Below are 17,157 nucleotides of genomic sequence, written 5' to 3'. Positions count from 1 at the left end.
CAAATACAAAGATATCCGCATAGTCAGTAAAAAGCAAAATCACAATAAAATGACAATCGCAAGTACAGGAAAACAGTGGTAATTATACAAATCTATAAACAATATATCGCAATGCAGAGAGAGTTATCAGAACTACTAAACACAAATCAAATTACTGAGGTATTCTCCATCTACTCTTATCCCTAACTGCTCCCATTCCAAGTCTCTGAATGCCTCCTCTAAGCAAGCTGTGAATAGTACTGGGGAGATTGTGTCTCCTTGCCTAACACCTTTCTTTATGAGAATTTTGTTACTTTCTTTATGCAGAACTATGGTTGCTGTGCAGCCACTATATATATCTTCCACCATTTTCACGTACGGCTCGTCTACCCCCTGATTTCGCAATGCCTGCATCACGGCCGAGGTTTCAACTGAGTCAAATGCTTTTTCGTAATCAATGAATGCTATGTATAAGGGTTGGTTATATTCCGAGCCTTTTGCTATCACCTGATTGATGATATAGATATGAGCGATAGTAGAGTACCGTTTCCGAAACCCTGCTTGATCTTGCTTGATCAGGTTGTCCTGATTCTATTAGCGATCTTATACGTAACAGACAGTAAGCTGATTGGTCTGTAATTTTTAAGGTCCTTAGAGTCCCCTTTCTTATGAATGAGGATAATGTTTGCATCTCGTGCCTTACTACGCGATAACTGCACTGACAAACTTTTAGCGTTTTTAGTGTGAAAGCACACATACGAACGCCAGTTAGACCGAGACAGCCCACCAAATCGTGACGTCACAGACGACGTTTCCTGGTGTGGGTAATTCAATAGTATGAGCTTGAGCACAATATCATCAATCTAGGTTAAAGCACGGATAATATTGATGAGAAAGAACTTATTGATGCGATCAACCGAACCGCGAATGTTGCAGCTTGCATATGCCGAGCTGGGACAAAAAAAGAAATAACATTTGGCATACAAACTTGGCAAACGTGTTCGACAAATGAGAATATGGTTAGCCCGAACTTCAAGCTGTAGCAGTCCTCTTCAACCTCATTCCAACGTACCTTACGACTCTCAAACATGCAGCTGTCACCAACCAAACCAACTCGGGCCCACGATGCAGGTTCATGTGAGACAACATGTTTGTAGAGTTATCGGTGTCATTCTAAGCCGGTGTTTGACATTCAGCTGTCATGTAGCGTCGTAACTCAGCAGCGCAAGAAACCGGAGATCGTCCCGTGCCACCTCCGGACTCATTTGGCTCGATGACTGCGTACGGAAGATCGAGCGCTGGCAGCCTTGTCTCTCTAAAACCCCTCGGGCTTTGTCTCTCAACTATGCAGCGCCAGCCTTAGTGAATGCGTGCACTCCCTCGCAAATGAAAGGGTGCTTAGACTCGCGAAATTAGGGGGGTGCTTATAATCGCGAAAATATGGTGTATGTCGTCACAGCCGATGGCCCCGCGTACAGACTGCGACACACTCTCGCGCTTTGCATTGCATGCGTTGTCGTTCGCCAACTTCCATCTGTGCGCAGAAGTTTTAGCCCTTTCTACCCGATTCCACTGCCCTACCATTTCTTAAAAAAAAAAAAAAAAGCAATGTAATCATAGAAAAATTCACGCGAGTGCCCATTCCGACCAAGCGTATTAACAACCTCCGCGAAGAGGTGATCGTAATCGCTTCCTTCCCTGGAACCAAGGCCGCGTTTCGATGTCTGCGCTCGCCTTAGGTGGTCTCAATTAACCCACAGCCCTCTACTATACGGCCGCTATCAAAGCCGCCGTCGATTTCAGAAACTAAATCGAATAAGTCCTCAATGCGGACACTTAAGTTCACGAGGAAATTTGTCCATAAAGCAAGCGGTCCATAATAATGAACTGAGAAGAAGTATCCGGAAAGCAACATGCTACAACTCCTGTGGAATGTGAAGATTGTAACAGCAACAATCAAAGCAGAAAGCTGGGCTAGTTGGTGAGTCATCATAAATAAGAAGAGTAGCGCAAATAAAACAGACACAGACATAGGAGAAGACAGGACGCGATTGCTAATTAGCACTCGTCCTGTCTTCTCCTATGTCTGTGTCTGTGTTATCTGTGTCTGTGTTATCTGCACTAGTCTTTTTATTTATGAGAACAGCAACAAGTCCGCTGATATAATATGCTAGGGTGGCTAATAATGCAGTGCAGTTTGACGAGCTTAGCAATCTATGATGCACTTGATGGTCTGGCGACTCCATAATTCGAGTTCCATAATGAGTCGTTCATAGTCGTATTAATGACCATAAAAGGTGGTATATAGACTCACGTGGTTCTTCCCGCAGGAAGTTCCGTCGGCCCATGGCATGTGCTGCGTGCGACATCCGCCGTGGGCGTGTCCGTGCACAGTGCACCACAGACGCTTGCAGACGGGCATGTAGGGGCACACCTTGGCTCCGCGGCCGAACACCAGCTCGCATTGCTCGTCCATGTTGAACAGCTCACCAGCCTGTTTGCTGCTGGGCGAGGGCCGGCCGCCGCCACTGGCCAACGCGGGAGCCACCAGAAGATTCTCGCCGGGAGAGTCGCGCAGGCACTGGCCGTAGCCTGCACTGCGGTCGCCCAACACCCCGCGCGGTCAGGATATGCCCCACGTCGCTTTTCATGCAGCGTGTTTACTAAGCTTCCGCAGTGCCCCAGTCATCTCTGTATAACCACAGAAGCTCGAGCCGCGGACCAAACGCTGCAGTCTTTCTGGGCCTTGGAGCTATTTCCAGTGTGGGCGGTCAAGTGCCGGGAAACGCTGACCATGCATTTGCTGAAATGCTTAATGACTTGCACAAAGGTTGGCACAGCGTGGAGTCCCTACAAGTCGCCACAAAACGAGAGGCAAAGAGATCCCTTTTTCGGTGGAAATGCGTTTCCCCGCTCTATGCATAGCTGATACTCTTTCCATTCTGCATCCGGGGAACTTGAGCAACACATCGCGGGAGGTTCAGAGGAATTGCCCCCTTAGCAGTCCAACCTGAAAGGAGTTGATCGCTTATTGCGCCCATACACTCCGAAAACAACAAGTTGACACGTGTGCCACCTGTGCCCGCAAAGTCTGCATGGCGTGCAAGCAAGCGTAGACCACTTATAACGTAGGTCGCACTATAAGTACTATAACCGAAACATTATTTTTCAGGTCTAAAATGCATGCCACATGAGTAGCTTCCTTTTCAAAAATGCCTTATTAATCAATGAACAAAACAAATTTAGGGGGCACTTTGACGATCTAAAGGGCTGAGAGTCGAAAGCCCATTGCGCAATTGTGACATTGCGTGTGCGCAGTTGTGGCTACAGATGTCAGTTGAGGTTTGTGCGAGGACACTGCATGTGCAGTGCGTGCGTTTAAGATTTCGTTTAAGTGTGTTGTATTCTTTCTCTGTCCTGTTTTAACGCGCTGTTTCTGTTGAAAATGCGTTTAAGATGTCTCAACATGCTGATGGGAATCTTAAACAGACATCGGACCAAACACATTCCCGAAATGTTCCAGACCAGCTGCAGAAGTGGATGTTCGCCACCTGCTATGGACCTGTGCAGGGACAAGGGCATCAAGGACACAGATTCTGCACGAAGTGGGACTAACCACAACAAGGGAAGAGAACTTTTCTAAATGGCTCACCGACAACGCTGAGCGCGGGAGCCTGCTCCGGCTCCTCACAGAAAACCATTTACACGAGTTTCTATAATCCCACACAACCAGCAATATCCATCGGATCTTCACAAAAGGTCTCAATAACAAACGTCATTTTTGTACACCCATGAGATGTCCATATGTCCATTATTAAAAGATCATCTTTTAGTGGATATCCTCATGACCTTACCTTTGTGTGGTCGTGAAGATATCACACAGTGTACACAACTTCGACGTTATAATGTGACTTTCAGTGCACACGCATAGTTCAGCAGATTTTTACTTTAAATTTTGATTCGCACTAATGAAACATCTGTTCTGCTGGCACATCTAGATTGTGTTTCTAGCGGTTCGCCGCAATTTCAGGAGCGCGCACTAGCCAAATGTGAATGTTACCGCGCCGGCCTACTAAACTTTTTTTTTTCTTTTGCTGCCGAATTCCGTTGGTAAATACCATGTAGATTTGATTGACATGTTCAAATTGTCGAATACATGAATATATGCTATTGCAAAAATGTAACGGTGCGAAATTTAAATTGCCGTAAGAAAATAAATAATCGAAATATCCAGTAATTGAGTTGCATATTAATGCAGTTTATTTTTCGCGCCGTGGTGTTGGATCGTGTTTGCGTAGCGTACTGCGCGTGAGCACGTGCCCGTGAGTCGAGCTTCCTGGAAATTTGACCGATTTGACGTGGTTCATTGTCACCGGGCTACGGGAGAAAAACGTGAGGGTAGCTCGTTGTGCGGGCCGGATAGAGGTAAGTGGAAGGGCAGACAGCGTCTTCAAGTAAAGCCCCTCAATTTCATCTTCAAGACCCTGTTGTCTAACTAATACTCGTACGCTACTGATTGATTAACTATTAGTGATGAAACCATCATAACCCTTCTGAAGATGACAGTTTACGCAGACACGCCAGAGAGTCATGACCGGCTTTATATTCTAGGCACTATAAAAGCAACCCACTATGTCCGCTGCACACTTATATAACTTTCAGCATATCGCATGCAGCGCGACTCACGGCCGGTCTCGAGGGAGAGCGCGCGCTCTTTCTTACGGCCTTCTCAATCGCCGCGGGAACAATGGGAATGGGAATGGGAATGGCATTAGCAAATGTAAAAAGGGTCACCTGGAGATATTTTTTTCCGTTAAAACGCACAAACCCGAAATGCCTTTCAGATGTATTGTCAGCGAGCGCGGCTCATGGCAACAGCAAATTAGCCGATTTCTTCTTGTAAACTTAAACAAACTTATTACTAATGATCCCTTCGCTACCAAGAATGCGACAGATGTGACTGCCTATTTAAAAGAGCAGAAGGACATCGGGTTCATGTTCTCCATTGATGTTCAAGATTTATTTTATTCCGTCCCGCATGCAGAACTGTTTGAGGCCGTACGTGAGTGTATTGATTTTAATGGGGTTACAGCCTTTCAGAATTCATCAGGTATTAGTGTGGAAAGTTTCCTGCTTGGAACAAAGATTTTCATTCAAAAAAGGGGAATTTGCATAGGTTCCTGTGTCGCCCCAGTGCTATGTAATATATTTTTGTCTTCTATTGACCGTGCCTTAGCACATTCTATTGACAACGGCTCTGTACTGCGAATTTTTAGGTATGTTGACAACTTTCTGGTGATTTTAAAGACTAACCGTAACTTGACGCATGCCAGTAGGGTAGAAGGAATCTTAAGCCTGTTTGGACAACAAGGAAAAGGCCTTACTTTCACCCATGAGATACCGGAGAACAATTGCCTGCAATTTTTAGATATTAACATCAGCTTTTCAAAAGGACGTGCCTGTTGGATGTATTTCCCCAGAGCTAAGAAAGAATTGCTGCCTTACGCTTCATCACATTCTAAGACAGTAAAAAGGGCGATCGCTTCTCTTTGCTCGGAATCGGCGCTGATCAAGTCCTGCGCTCACATGATGGAAGTAAGTTTTAATAATCAGATTTAACAGACTTCAAAAAGCAGGCTTCCCGTGCTCTGTTGTGTCTGCAGTAGCAGAGACCCTGTTACAAAAAATGAAAGGCAAGAAAAGCTCCACCGCTAAGCCTCGAAAAGGGAGACCACAGGTGGTCCCTTATACGTATCGTGTCGCCCACAGCCTGAAAAAGGTTGCAGCCAGGTATGATGTGCCTGTCGTATTCTCAGCCCCGAGAAAGCTGAGCGGTTTGTGCGCACGCATCGGGCGGAAAAAGAAGCCCCAGTGCGAAAAGAGGCATGGCCAACCCTTTGTGGAATGTGTGGTCGGTGTGGTGTATGAAGTACCACTGACCTGCGGCAAGGTCTATATAGGCCAGACGGGTCGTTGTATTAACGACAGAGCACTGGAGCACTCGAATTCCCTAAGGAATGGAACCGGGTCTAATTTGCCCCTTCACTGTAAAGAGTGCAGATGTGAGCCGGTGCTTGACGGCATTAAGATTCTCGGCAGAAGTCGCGACAAAATAGCGCGTGAAGTTCTTGAAGCATTTATGATAACACAGAAAGGAGATGCATGCTGTAGTGATTGTTCTGTTGCCTTACTAAGTAAGGAAATCAGGTTCATTCAATCTGTTTTGTAATCACCAGGCCTTGTTAGATATGTGTGTGCCCGTTATCATGGCGTTGGTTCATGGTTTAATACCCGCGCGCAAAAATGTTTGTAATGTTTGTATGTGAAAGTGTGTATTGTGTATGACTTTAGTTCCTCCTGACGCAGCTTTGCATAGATAGTGTTGTTTTATAGTTTTATATGTATGTAGTGATTACTGGGTAAGCGTAGGTACGATAAAGGAGTTACGATGAAAGTGAATTGTGGTACCACGACGGAAGGATGTGATGGCGATTGTGGAAAGGTCATGTGACTGAGCGCCTCTATATATTTGAGCCCCGTTCTTGCTAATAAGTTCAGTTGGTAGTCCAGCCTCTTTTTTTCTGTGTCGATTTTTCCTGTGTGCGTCTTCTTGGCCGGTTAGTCTTACTTCATGCAATGCACCAACTAGCCCAACAACGTGTTTTACGGAATGTTTCTCCTTGAGTTGCGCTCTCCGCCGCCGCAAGGGGTGCGACCTGCTGACCGCTCCGCGTCTGCTTCAGCGGCGGCGGGTGGCTTTTGCCTGGTTTCGCGCTGTCACTCGCGAGTTTCGTGGCAAGTGCAGCCCCGAAACTAAAAAGCACACAGAAAATAGATGCTGCAGCGGCATGTCGTCAACATACTACACATGTGAACGGATATAAAAAACACTGTCGTTCAGCAAACATTCGACAAGCATGGCATACATTGCGGCATGGTAGCTACTTTGGTCCACATTAATCCGAATTTTTCCCAAGCTTGTACAAGAATGTAGGAACAAAAAAAAAAAAAAAACTGAATGAGCAGTGATCACATCGAAGCTTCTTCAAGGCTAACATGACAGCAACTATTCTGCAACAGCAAAACTGTCTTTCAGCGCAAGATGCGAAACCCTTCATGTAGCACCGAAGATGAAAATAATTTCATAAAAATGTAATGGAAATTGCAAAAAGCTTGCATGATATAAAGTATTAGTATAACAGTCAAAGTAAACGTTGTAGGGTTGAGTTTTAAATCTTATTACATTCTATATTAGCCAATGTGTGGTATTATAAACATTTTTTAATTTTGCAAATAAACATTGTTTTAATGAATTTTTTTAGATATTAAGCTTATTATGAAAACAATAAAAAATGGTTTGATATTCATGACACCACTTGTGCTCGAAGTAGTAAAAAGAGGCCAATAAATGATGAAGGTGATACTCGATGCAGTGACTTACAAATGAGTTCACCTGCTATATCGAAAGTATGCAAGAAACTTCTAAAGCGTTAAAGAAGGACACTCTCACTGAAGACTCATTTAAAGCCTTATATAGCGACCCATTGAGGCTCTCTTCGGGAAAGTAAGGTTAATGTGCGGAAGGGAATGACATATGCTAGATATCATCATCATCATCAGCCTGATTATACCCACTGCAGGGCGAAGGCCTCTCCCATATTTTTCCACTCAACCCGATTCTGTGCTAGCTGCATCCACTTGACCCCTGCGAACTTCTTAATCTCATCCGCCCACCTAACTTTCTGCCTCCCCCTGCTACGCTTTCCTTCCCTTGGAATCCAGTTTGTTACCCTCAGCGACCATCGGTTATCCTCTCTTCGCACTACATGTCCTGCCAATGTCCATTTCTTCTTCTTAATTTCCACTAGAATGTCATTAACTTGAGTTATTTCTCTGACCCACTCTGCACGCTTTCTATCTCTTAATGTTACCCCTACCATTTTTCGTTCCATAGCCCTCTGGGTTGTCCTCAATTTAAGTAGAACTCTCTTGGTTAGCCTCCACGTTTCAGCCCCATAGGTGAGTACAGGCAAGATGCAACTGTTGTACACTTTCCTCTTGAGCGATACCGGTAAGCTGCTAGTCATAATCTGCGAGTGCTTGCCAAATGCGCTCCATCCCAATCTTATTCTTCTTGATATTTCCTTTTCATGGCCTGGATCTGCGGTTACTACCTGTCCTAAGTATGCTAGATATACGAGGGCCGTAACAGCTAGCGGCACATAACTACATTGTCAAGACAGACGTTTCATCTGAGAGCAAAATCAAGGCACTGAAGGAAGTGATGGCATCTCCTACCATCCCATTTCCCACTGTCACATATTCCGGATTTGCTGGATATATCGTTTAGTTAATCAACTTCGGGTGTGACGCTTGCGCTATTCTTGAAACTAGCGAAAGAAGCAGCCCCATGTAGTACGCTCTTCTACGAGGACAATATTCTAGTGGACTGCATTATCCAAAACCAGAGCTTGTATACATGTGAATGCACATTCTATTCAGGTGGAATACATAAAATGTTCTGAGTATGCAATCGGCATCAAAATTAACATATCGGCATATACCAAAGCGCGCCTAAGATCTTTTATTAACTTCATAGGCACCAACTAGATTAGATCTGCAAGCTCTTCAGAAATTAAACAGCACATCTGGGCCTTAATGAAATGGGTATAATGAAATACTTGCCTCAAATCCCACGTCGTACACGATGTGGTCGCTGACCTGCGACACCCTTCACGATAAAAGCGTTATCTTCTACAATCTGCTCAACAGAATGCACATGGCTAACAGCTCTCCCTTTTTGACATTTGCGCTGCGAAAATAGCCACCGCTGTCGGCTATTTTTTTTTAAAACCACATCGAAGAGTGTTGCACACTCGCTTCAAACACCACTTCGTCCAAGCGCGAGTTTGAAAAGTCAGCACGGAAATCCAAGCGCGCCGAAAGCACTGAGGTCAGGGCGCGCGCAAAGCGAATTGCTTCCGCGTGCAGAAGCCGCAAAGACACGAAAGCATCCATGCACGAAAGTCTACAGGAAAGCACTCTGCCCGACCACGGCGGCCGCAGCGCCACCCTGCAATGCTTGGGTCCCCTATGCGCTTGTTATCAATGCATGCCCAGTTTCGCGAAGGCGCTAACCTTCGCGCTGCACGCGGTTTGCTTGGTACTTTTTGTTCCCACAAAGAATTCGAGGTGTTCCTTTTGGTTGGAAAACAAGTCTTGCCTTTTTGAGGAATCCTTACTCAGTGTTTTAGTGCACTGTTGAGGCAGCCCACGACATCACAAAAAGTATCGAAAATCTTGTGCAAGACGGGAGCAACGCGTCAAGACTCAAGGAGCGGCGCATGTCTGTTCTCAGCGAGCGGATTTCAAAACCGCACTACAACCGGTATTTCACTTGGCGCATAATAAGCGGTGTGAATTTATACTGAGTCCTATGTATGGGACAAAATCCATGTTATTACCGGTCCTATCCACTAGATGTAAGAAAGGAAGTGCGAGAAGGGTCATTTCTTCGTTTGCACTAGTTTGCACACTGACGTCGTTCAAGCCGTTAGCCGGATCTGACAACCTTCAAACAAATTACGGTGTCTAAAGGTACGTCCGACGTATCCATTCGATTCTCGTAAAGATACGGCGTGGCTATATGCACGTCGAACGCGGCCACATTCCGCTTGCTACGCGTGAATGAATCTTATCCTCTATGATATCACCTAGCCGGATGAGGTGCTACAAAGACTGCATCCGTTCTTACAAGGTGTTGCACAATTAGACGCGCGCTGTAGAATGCTTCTCCCAGCTAAACCGCGGGATCCTTGCAGTTCAGATTTCGCACAGAAATCGCATTTTGTCGCTAGTATTTTTTAATACTAAATTTGTTTGGGGTACTTGCCTGATTCGATCAGAAGAAGTAAAATATTCCCATCGCCTGCGGCGGCGGCGACGCCAGACGAACCGCTGCCCCAGCGATGGGACTGGTGGCGCCACCTCATGCTGCTTGCAACAACTCAAACCTTCTGCCAGAAACATTCGCCCCCTCTTTTCCTGCACGGCCGGTCTCGAGGGAGAGCGCGTTTCTCTCTTCGCGCCCTCTCCCTCGAGACCGGCCATGTTTCCTGCTACAAAGTTGTTGTAAGCAGCATGAGGTGGCGCCACCAGTCCCATCGCTGGGGCCATAGAGTTAATACAAAGTCTTTGTATTAACTCTATGGCTGGGGCAGCGGTTTGTCTGGCGTCGCCGCCGCCGCTGGCGATGGGAATATTTTACTTCTTCTGATCGAATCAGGCAAGTACCCTAAACAAATTTAGTATTAAAAAATACTAGCGACAAAATGTAATTTCTGTGCGAAATCTGAACTGCAAGGATTCCGCGGTTTAGCTGGGAGAAGCATTCTACAGCGCGCGTCTAATTGTGCAACACCCTATAGATCACGGTCTTCGCTTAGGGTGGTGTACGGCAAGCATCGCTGTCACGCACATAGCTGCAGGTGATGCTACGTACTGCACCAGCTCCACCAGCTGGCATCCAGGTACGCACATTCATGAGTAGCTTTCGCTTCGCACTTAACTATCACCTCGATCTGCCCGTAATGCGAGCGAGCTATTCCTAGCATTTACGCTGTCTTAGGTCCTGCATCGACCTCCGAAGATCTAGCGCCGGCACAACACACACACACCTCGCCGTGCAAAACATTCGGCAGTCCAAAGTATGTATGTGAAATGGCATTATGCTCGTTCCTCACATGCAGACCGAGGAAACAGGATGTTTCTAGCTAAATTCTTCGTTTAAATTCTACCTCAGAGCCGTGGCAGAAGACATGCCGAATCTACTAGAGGCCTGCGCTGCTACTGCGGCGAGCTGCACATCGACTCGTCGAGGCGAAGACCTACTGCACCGCACCGCAAGAGTGCACAGCCGGAAGCGCGAATGATTCGAATTCCCTGTGAACAGCAATGTTCTTTGGTATTTAGGGGAAGACTAGACTAAAGTGCCTGCATCTTTTTCTTGTCGTTGAAGTTTGCGTACATGTAGTTTAAACCCCCGCATGCTCGATGTTAGCGTAACCCGACTGAACGGCAGCGCAGCTTTGAAACGATCGGGATCGATAAGCATGCATCGCCGGACTTAGGTACGCGGTAGAAAATGTGCGCTGCACATTTCGTTGCAGAAGCTGACTCCTGGAATTTTGCAGAGTGCGCCATGCAAGTGATCGTTGCTACAACCACGCATCCATGTTCGAACGGCTGGCCTACCCCGAGGCGCATAAATGTTCAACCGTGGACGTATCAATGATCGAAGAGAGGACAGATTTTCACAATATTGGGCGCGAAATCGATAGCTACCAGTGCTCAGTGTTAGAGAAATTCTGCCTTGATCATGCGCAATTCAGTGGTCAGTAGCTATAAGTTTGAACAGTTCGCCTGTCAAGTCAGCGGCGCCAGCGATGGACCGGCGGAGCGATTTTCCACGCTACACCGCTGTCTTGCTAGAAAGCCTACCTAGGCGGCGTTTGACATTCAGCTGGTTTTTGTGGGCCCCGTAATTGAAAGCAACGCCTTCAGAAATGCGTTAAATATTCGAAATTGTATTCTCTTCAACAGTTTCACTCCAGGCTGTCAAAGCAGGCGGACGTTGATAAAACAGTTGAGCACTCCAGTCTTTAGAAATCTGTAGAATCGCCTTCAGTTTGTAAAATTATTGGAATAGGTCACTTTCCGATCGCTGGGACATAGACCCTCATGACAGCGCTTTCACGTGAATAAGGACCACACCAAACCGAAAGCTTGTCACATATAACATAGCTAACCAAGGTATACCTTACAGCATTGTGTTGATTTTTATGGTGCATAAGCCACTAATGCTGCCATGCACCAAGAACAAGGTTTAATGTATTTATTTTGTGTGTAATGACTAAAATGTTCTTTAGGATGTAGCTTGTTTAGGAACATTTTAGGAAACCAAAAATGCAGGAAATTTGCACGTCTCTCCTAGGATCATGCTGGGATGGAAAGGGATCTGTTGCAAAATTGTACAAAATGTTTCCTCTTATTTTCTCGACTCTGGCGCACGTGTAAGATGGTTTATTGTTAGTTCATCTCCACACTCCTTGCATATTGGTTTGTCCTCTTTCATAAGTATGAAGCTGTGTGAGGTGTGGGTATCTGTTTTGTGAAGATGACCTAAAATGGCCTCCATGTTGTGTTTTTGATTACTGCATGATTTCCATTCCTTAATGACAGGTTTGACAAGTATAGTTTGTAGTTTATTTCAATGTTTAAAAAATCCTGCCATTTCACTCTCACTTTTCTTTGTACGAGCTTCTTGGTATCTTCATGCAGCATATTCATCCTCTGTAATTTAGCATTGCGTCAAGGTAACCTGGTTATTTCTTTTCATCACCTTTCAGAACAACTGTCCCGATTTCATAAAGTGTAGGGTTTCTGACGACAGGAACTCCTTGGAAGTCATAAAAATAAATGAGATCCACAGTCATGAGCTATCTAGGGTATGCATATACATGTCCATCGCTCAGTGGAATGGTGTCAGTACACTGTTAGAACAGGTCTTGTGGTAACAACAACCATTGTTTGTGGGTGGTCCTTTAATGGGCATTGAAATGCTAGGTAACTACAGGTACTGATAGAACTCTTGATCATGTTATGTGACGATGCGATCTTTGCATGCATATAGGTATACATTTCAGAATCTGCAGTGCACCACTTGACCATTTGCCACCAGTTCGTGTGAAAATGTATTTTTCATGCATGTTAACCAGTATTTAACAGATGACCCCTGTGCACAAGCCAAAAGTGCCACGAGCCAAATGTCACGAGGCCACACGACATGGCAGGAACTGTTAATTCAAGCTTACAAAGTTATATTTGAAATATGTTCTGGGACGTTTCAGCTCCAATTAAGTAAGGTTGAGGCTTACAGAGGTCTATGCCAGGTTGTCTGTCACCTAACAGGGCAGCCTACGACCGTATGCTAATGAGTATATCTGAGATAACAGAGACATGAATTAAGGAATTAGTAATTATGTTTGTAGCAAAGGGCATGTAAATTAACGGGAATCCACAGTGGGATCTGCAGACAAGAACCATTAACGCTGGCACACCATACCCTTACAGGTGGAGATTAGGAGTTTCCCTATTTTTTTTCCGCTCAAAGCTTGTCATTTCCTTCGTTCTTCCAGATGAGGAAGATGTGAAAATGATAGCATCGAAAATTCCAGAGACCATCGTTAACAAGGATGCTGATCCCAACAGCGTAAAAAGGAATTTCAGAAAAGATGGGCGACTAGTAATGCTGGCAACAGTTGAAGCTAAGGGGAAAGGCATGAAATTGAAATGCAACATATGCAGAGATATGTTGCAAGACGACCAGTCTGTGGTGTGCGACATCTGTCTCTGTTAGTTTCATCAAGCGATTGTGGTTTTGTGATAAGTGCAGTGCAGTAGCATAGATGCAACCTTGCCCATTAATAATTGGAGTGGAGTAAGTGCATTGTTTTGTTTTTGTAAGATGTTCATGGTTTCCATGCAAACATTATGAGAATTTTTTTCCTAGAGAATGTTTGCTGAAATGTGAATATAATGTGCAATAAAACTAGTGTTTTCTTGCTATTTACTTTTCCTTGTATACATTAGTTCTGTGAAGAAAACCACAGGCTAGAAGGAAATGTAATGGCATGCATTTTGATACTTGGCCCTGTTGTGCTGGCTCAGTAGTTAGAGTGCTTGGCTGCTGAACCCAAAGATGCAGATTTGGTTCCAGCCAGAGCAGGAGCATTTCAATAGAGGCGAAACAATAGGCCGTCATGCACCGTGCGGTGTCAGTGCATGTAAAAGAACCCCAGGTGGTCGAAATTATACCGGAGCTCTCAATTATCGTGTTCCTCATAGCCGCAGTTATTTTGGGATGCTAAACCAGATATATATCACATCATACTCTGAGTAAGATGCTATTCATGGTCAAAAATGATCAATTTTTTTCTGCATGGTACAGCAGCTGTTGTACAATTTTACTTTAGCCTTCATGAAGAATATCACACTGGCTCCACATGGCCTTCTGTTGACCCTTGATATGCGTCACAATCACACACCTGAGTATGTATTTGTCTAAGGGCACCTATGCATGCAAGGAGGGGACCGTTACTTTCCATTTGTCAGAACTGAAATGCACGATCCACATCATTTCTGTAATTCAACTGCCTGCTATTTGAAAGAACTGCAATTATCAAATTATTCCAAGCAGGAAACCATGCCAAGAACTGCTTCGGTTTCATCTTTAACAACTGTTTGAGAACTAAAATTAGCCAAATGTTGCAAAACATAGATGAGAGGTTACAAAATCTAAAAAACAATGCAGCCTACCTGTGGCAAGTAGGGTTTCACATCCTAAAGTGACATATGTAGCTATGAACAATACTGTAGTGGAGAGCTCCAGACTAATTTGACTGCCCGGGCTTTGTACTTTGCATTGACATCTTGCAGGAAACAGAAGCATTTGCATTTCACCTGCACCAAAGTGTGACTGCCATCACTGGAATTAAACATCACGACCTTGGGGCAAGTAGCCGAACGTGCCGCTAAGATGTCGCAGCATGTACATACATGCTATACACGTCAACCTTTCTAGTATTAAAGCTGTCACATGCATGGCAGATATTCATGTTCAGCTTTGGACTGACAAGTTTAAAAGTGTACCATTTGTGTTTGTCTAGCATGAAAAACAAAGGAAACTAAGGAAAAACGAAAAAAAAAAATGAACATATGTTGAAAAAGCACTAGTCAATAACACATAAAGCATATTCGTTCCTTTATTAATGATAAAGTGGCCTTCAACAATAATACAAAGCCTGAACATTTAGGAAGGTGCTGTGCAGGCAGCTATTTTACAGAAACCTGAACCATTTCACCTGTAGTAATGCGCATCCCGGCGGTGTGGGCTGGGCATTTATTTTTCGGTCCACTCCAACATGCGAAAACTGCATCATGTGCATTCCCATTTTCCGAGTTTTCAGCTCTGTAGTGCAGGCTAACAAATTGTCGATGACTTATTTTCGTCTGATTGTTGCACAGCGCGTGTAAATAAATTACCACTGCACCTAATAAACACTGACATGCACGTGCAACATCGCCGATCATAAACGGACACACTGATGTCCGTCCGGACATCGGCGCACTCATCACAGCACTCTAGTAGGATGTAATCCGTACATCACAGCATCTCACGGTAAGCACAAACCACACCTCCAACAAACACGAATGACGCGATGCTTGGGCTAGAGACACTCCGGCGGCACCCAGCTTTTTCAGCGCCGCTTGTATATGTACTACGTAGAACTTGCAGCACCAAACCTCAATGCGAGCAGAAAGCGATGCGTTACGTGACGCATTTCATCACAGATGGAAGTGAGGAAACTTTGAAGAATCAAAACTACATAACTACATAACGACCGTCGTAGACGTTAATCCACATGATAACGAGGACCAAATGAGCGGGCGTGCGGGCCGCGGGCTGGCCGTCAACACCGCGATTACATGCGCTTGCGCTCTGGTCGTGCTTGCCACCCTGACGCGGTCCAACTCACGTAAACCTATCATCATGCCATCACGTAGTATATCACCCATTCTAGGCACTATTCTTGCCACTGTACTATTCTTTGTAATTTCACATTTCACGCATGCAGTATGTAGTACATACTTCTTGCACCTCGCACGTACACCTCATACCAACTTCGATTTGGCTACATATGGCTACCATGTTGTTGCTACAACCACATCTGGGGATCTCGGATCCGTCCGGCTTTCCCGACGGATCCCAAGGCCCATATCGGAGAAAAATGCGTTGGGTCCGTCGGAAGAACCCTACCGATCGGGTCCATCCGCTGTACCTCTGAAAAATATTTCCCGGATCTGTCCGTCGTATCCCGAAGAAAAACGCACCGGGTCCGTCGGACGTACCTTTAAAACCATTGATCGGGTCCGTCCGACGTACCTTTAGCCACAGCCAACAAATTAACCCTCCTAAGAGGCATGGGCACGGATCTGTTGAGTCTCCGACGCTGTTTACCGCTGCATGCGCGAGACCAAGAAATAAATCAATGCGGTAAAATAACGTGGTAAAAAAAGGCGCCCTCCTTACGCGAGATGTTAACGCTAGCGTTTGGGGCGAACCTGATAAAACAAGGTGCCGCCGTTGCCCCCTTCGCGTCCGCAATCCACGTTCAGCGCAGGTTCTCGAATTCTGTTCCGACTACTCATCATTCTGGCGCAAGCAGCGCTATAACGGATCGACAAGGTCAAACAGAAATCTCGCCCCTGCTGCCTTGACCTTCGCCGAAGCTGGACTACCGGATTTAACGCCTTGACGCGACCTCCATCCTTTGTAAACTCTACTTTTAATCGTCGTCCCGTACAACACCGCAAGCTTTCTCAATGATCGGGGTGGAAAATGAATGAGTATATACATATATTCACTGCTATATGAAATGCAATATATTATTCTGTGCATTTTTGAAATAAACTTGGAAACATCTTGTTTTTGTAGATAGAAGAATTTATGAAGGCATGTTGAGGCAGTGACGTGCCACAGATTCACCAAGGTTGTCGCGAAAGGCATCGTTTAAAGCCAAGACGTACAGCGCCTCTAAGTATATCTCCTAGCCGTAAATAGCATAAAAAAGCATGCACAGAACAGTAGCCCGCTTCGTAACAACCGCCACTATCCGCACAATGACAGATGATCCTTAAAACGATGATACCCTCTTATGGAATAGCCATCGGAATCACGCCGAGGATGGTTCAGAAGAGAATGACTTGATTTCTCCACTCACTCGAGAAAGGTGGTGACATAGTGGCGGCTGCAGACCGACCATGACCAGGGGTGGCTGTTGTAGTCCAGCATGCGGGCCATCACGTGCAGCGGTTGGCTGGCAAGTCGGTACTTGGCGCACTTCTGGTCGTCGTCATGCGGAATGTTCAGTCTGCGCACAAGGGCCCGATGATCGTCAGATATTCAGCCTCCCATGAGGCTACTATAAAATGCAGGGAACACCTCGTGACAGTTATTGGCCCATTGTGAACTTAGCAGAGTTGATAGGTCAACCATAAAAAAGACGGAAGACAGATATGCCACGAAAAGCGGGTTTCAAAGACTGATAAATACTTTTG

General features: G+C 45.4%; 1 protein-coding gene across 6 annotated transcripts in view; it reads right to left on the bottom strand.

Moving 5' to 3' along the window:
* AdamTS-A (ADAM metallopeptidase with thrombospondin type 1 motif A) overlaps positions 1 to 17,157 on the bottom strand; it is a 638,686-nt gene that overhangs the window by 166,944 nt on the left and 454,585 nt on the right. For all 6 annotated transcript variants that reach the window (XM_084579539.1, XM_084579541.1, XM_084579538.1 and 3 more), the window contains 2 exons: positions 16,821 to 16,970; positions 2,294 to 2,576 (listed from right to left, as the gene is read on the bottom strand). In XM_084579539.1, the coding sequence (XP_084435665.1) occupies positions 2,294 to 2,576; positions 16,821 to 16,970 (433 nt within the window). The remainder of the gene's footprint in view (positions 1 to 2,293; positions 2,577 to 16,820; positions 16,971 to 17,157) is intronic.

Source organism: Amblyomma maculatum, chromosome 9, assembly GCF_055883805.1.
Source record: "Amblyomma maculatum isolate TAMU_Amacu chromosome 9, ASM5588380v1, whole genome shotgun sequence".
Lineage (NCBI taxonomy): Eukaryota > Metazoa > Arthropoda > Arachnida > Ixodida > Ixodidae > Amblyomma > Amblyomma maculatum.
This window is presented reverse-complemented; position numbering and strand designations above follow the sequence as displayed.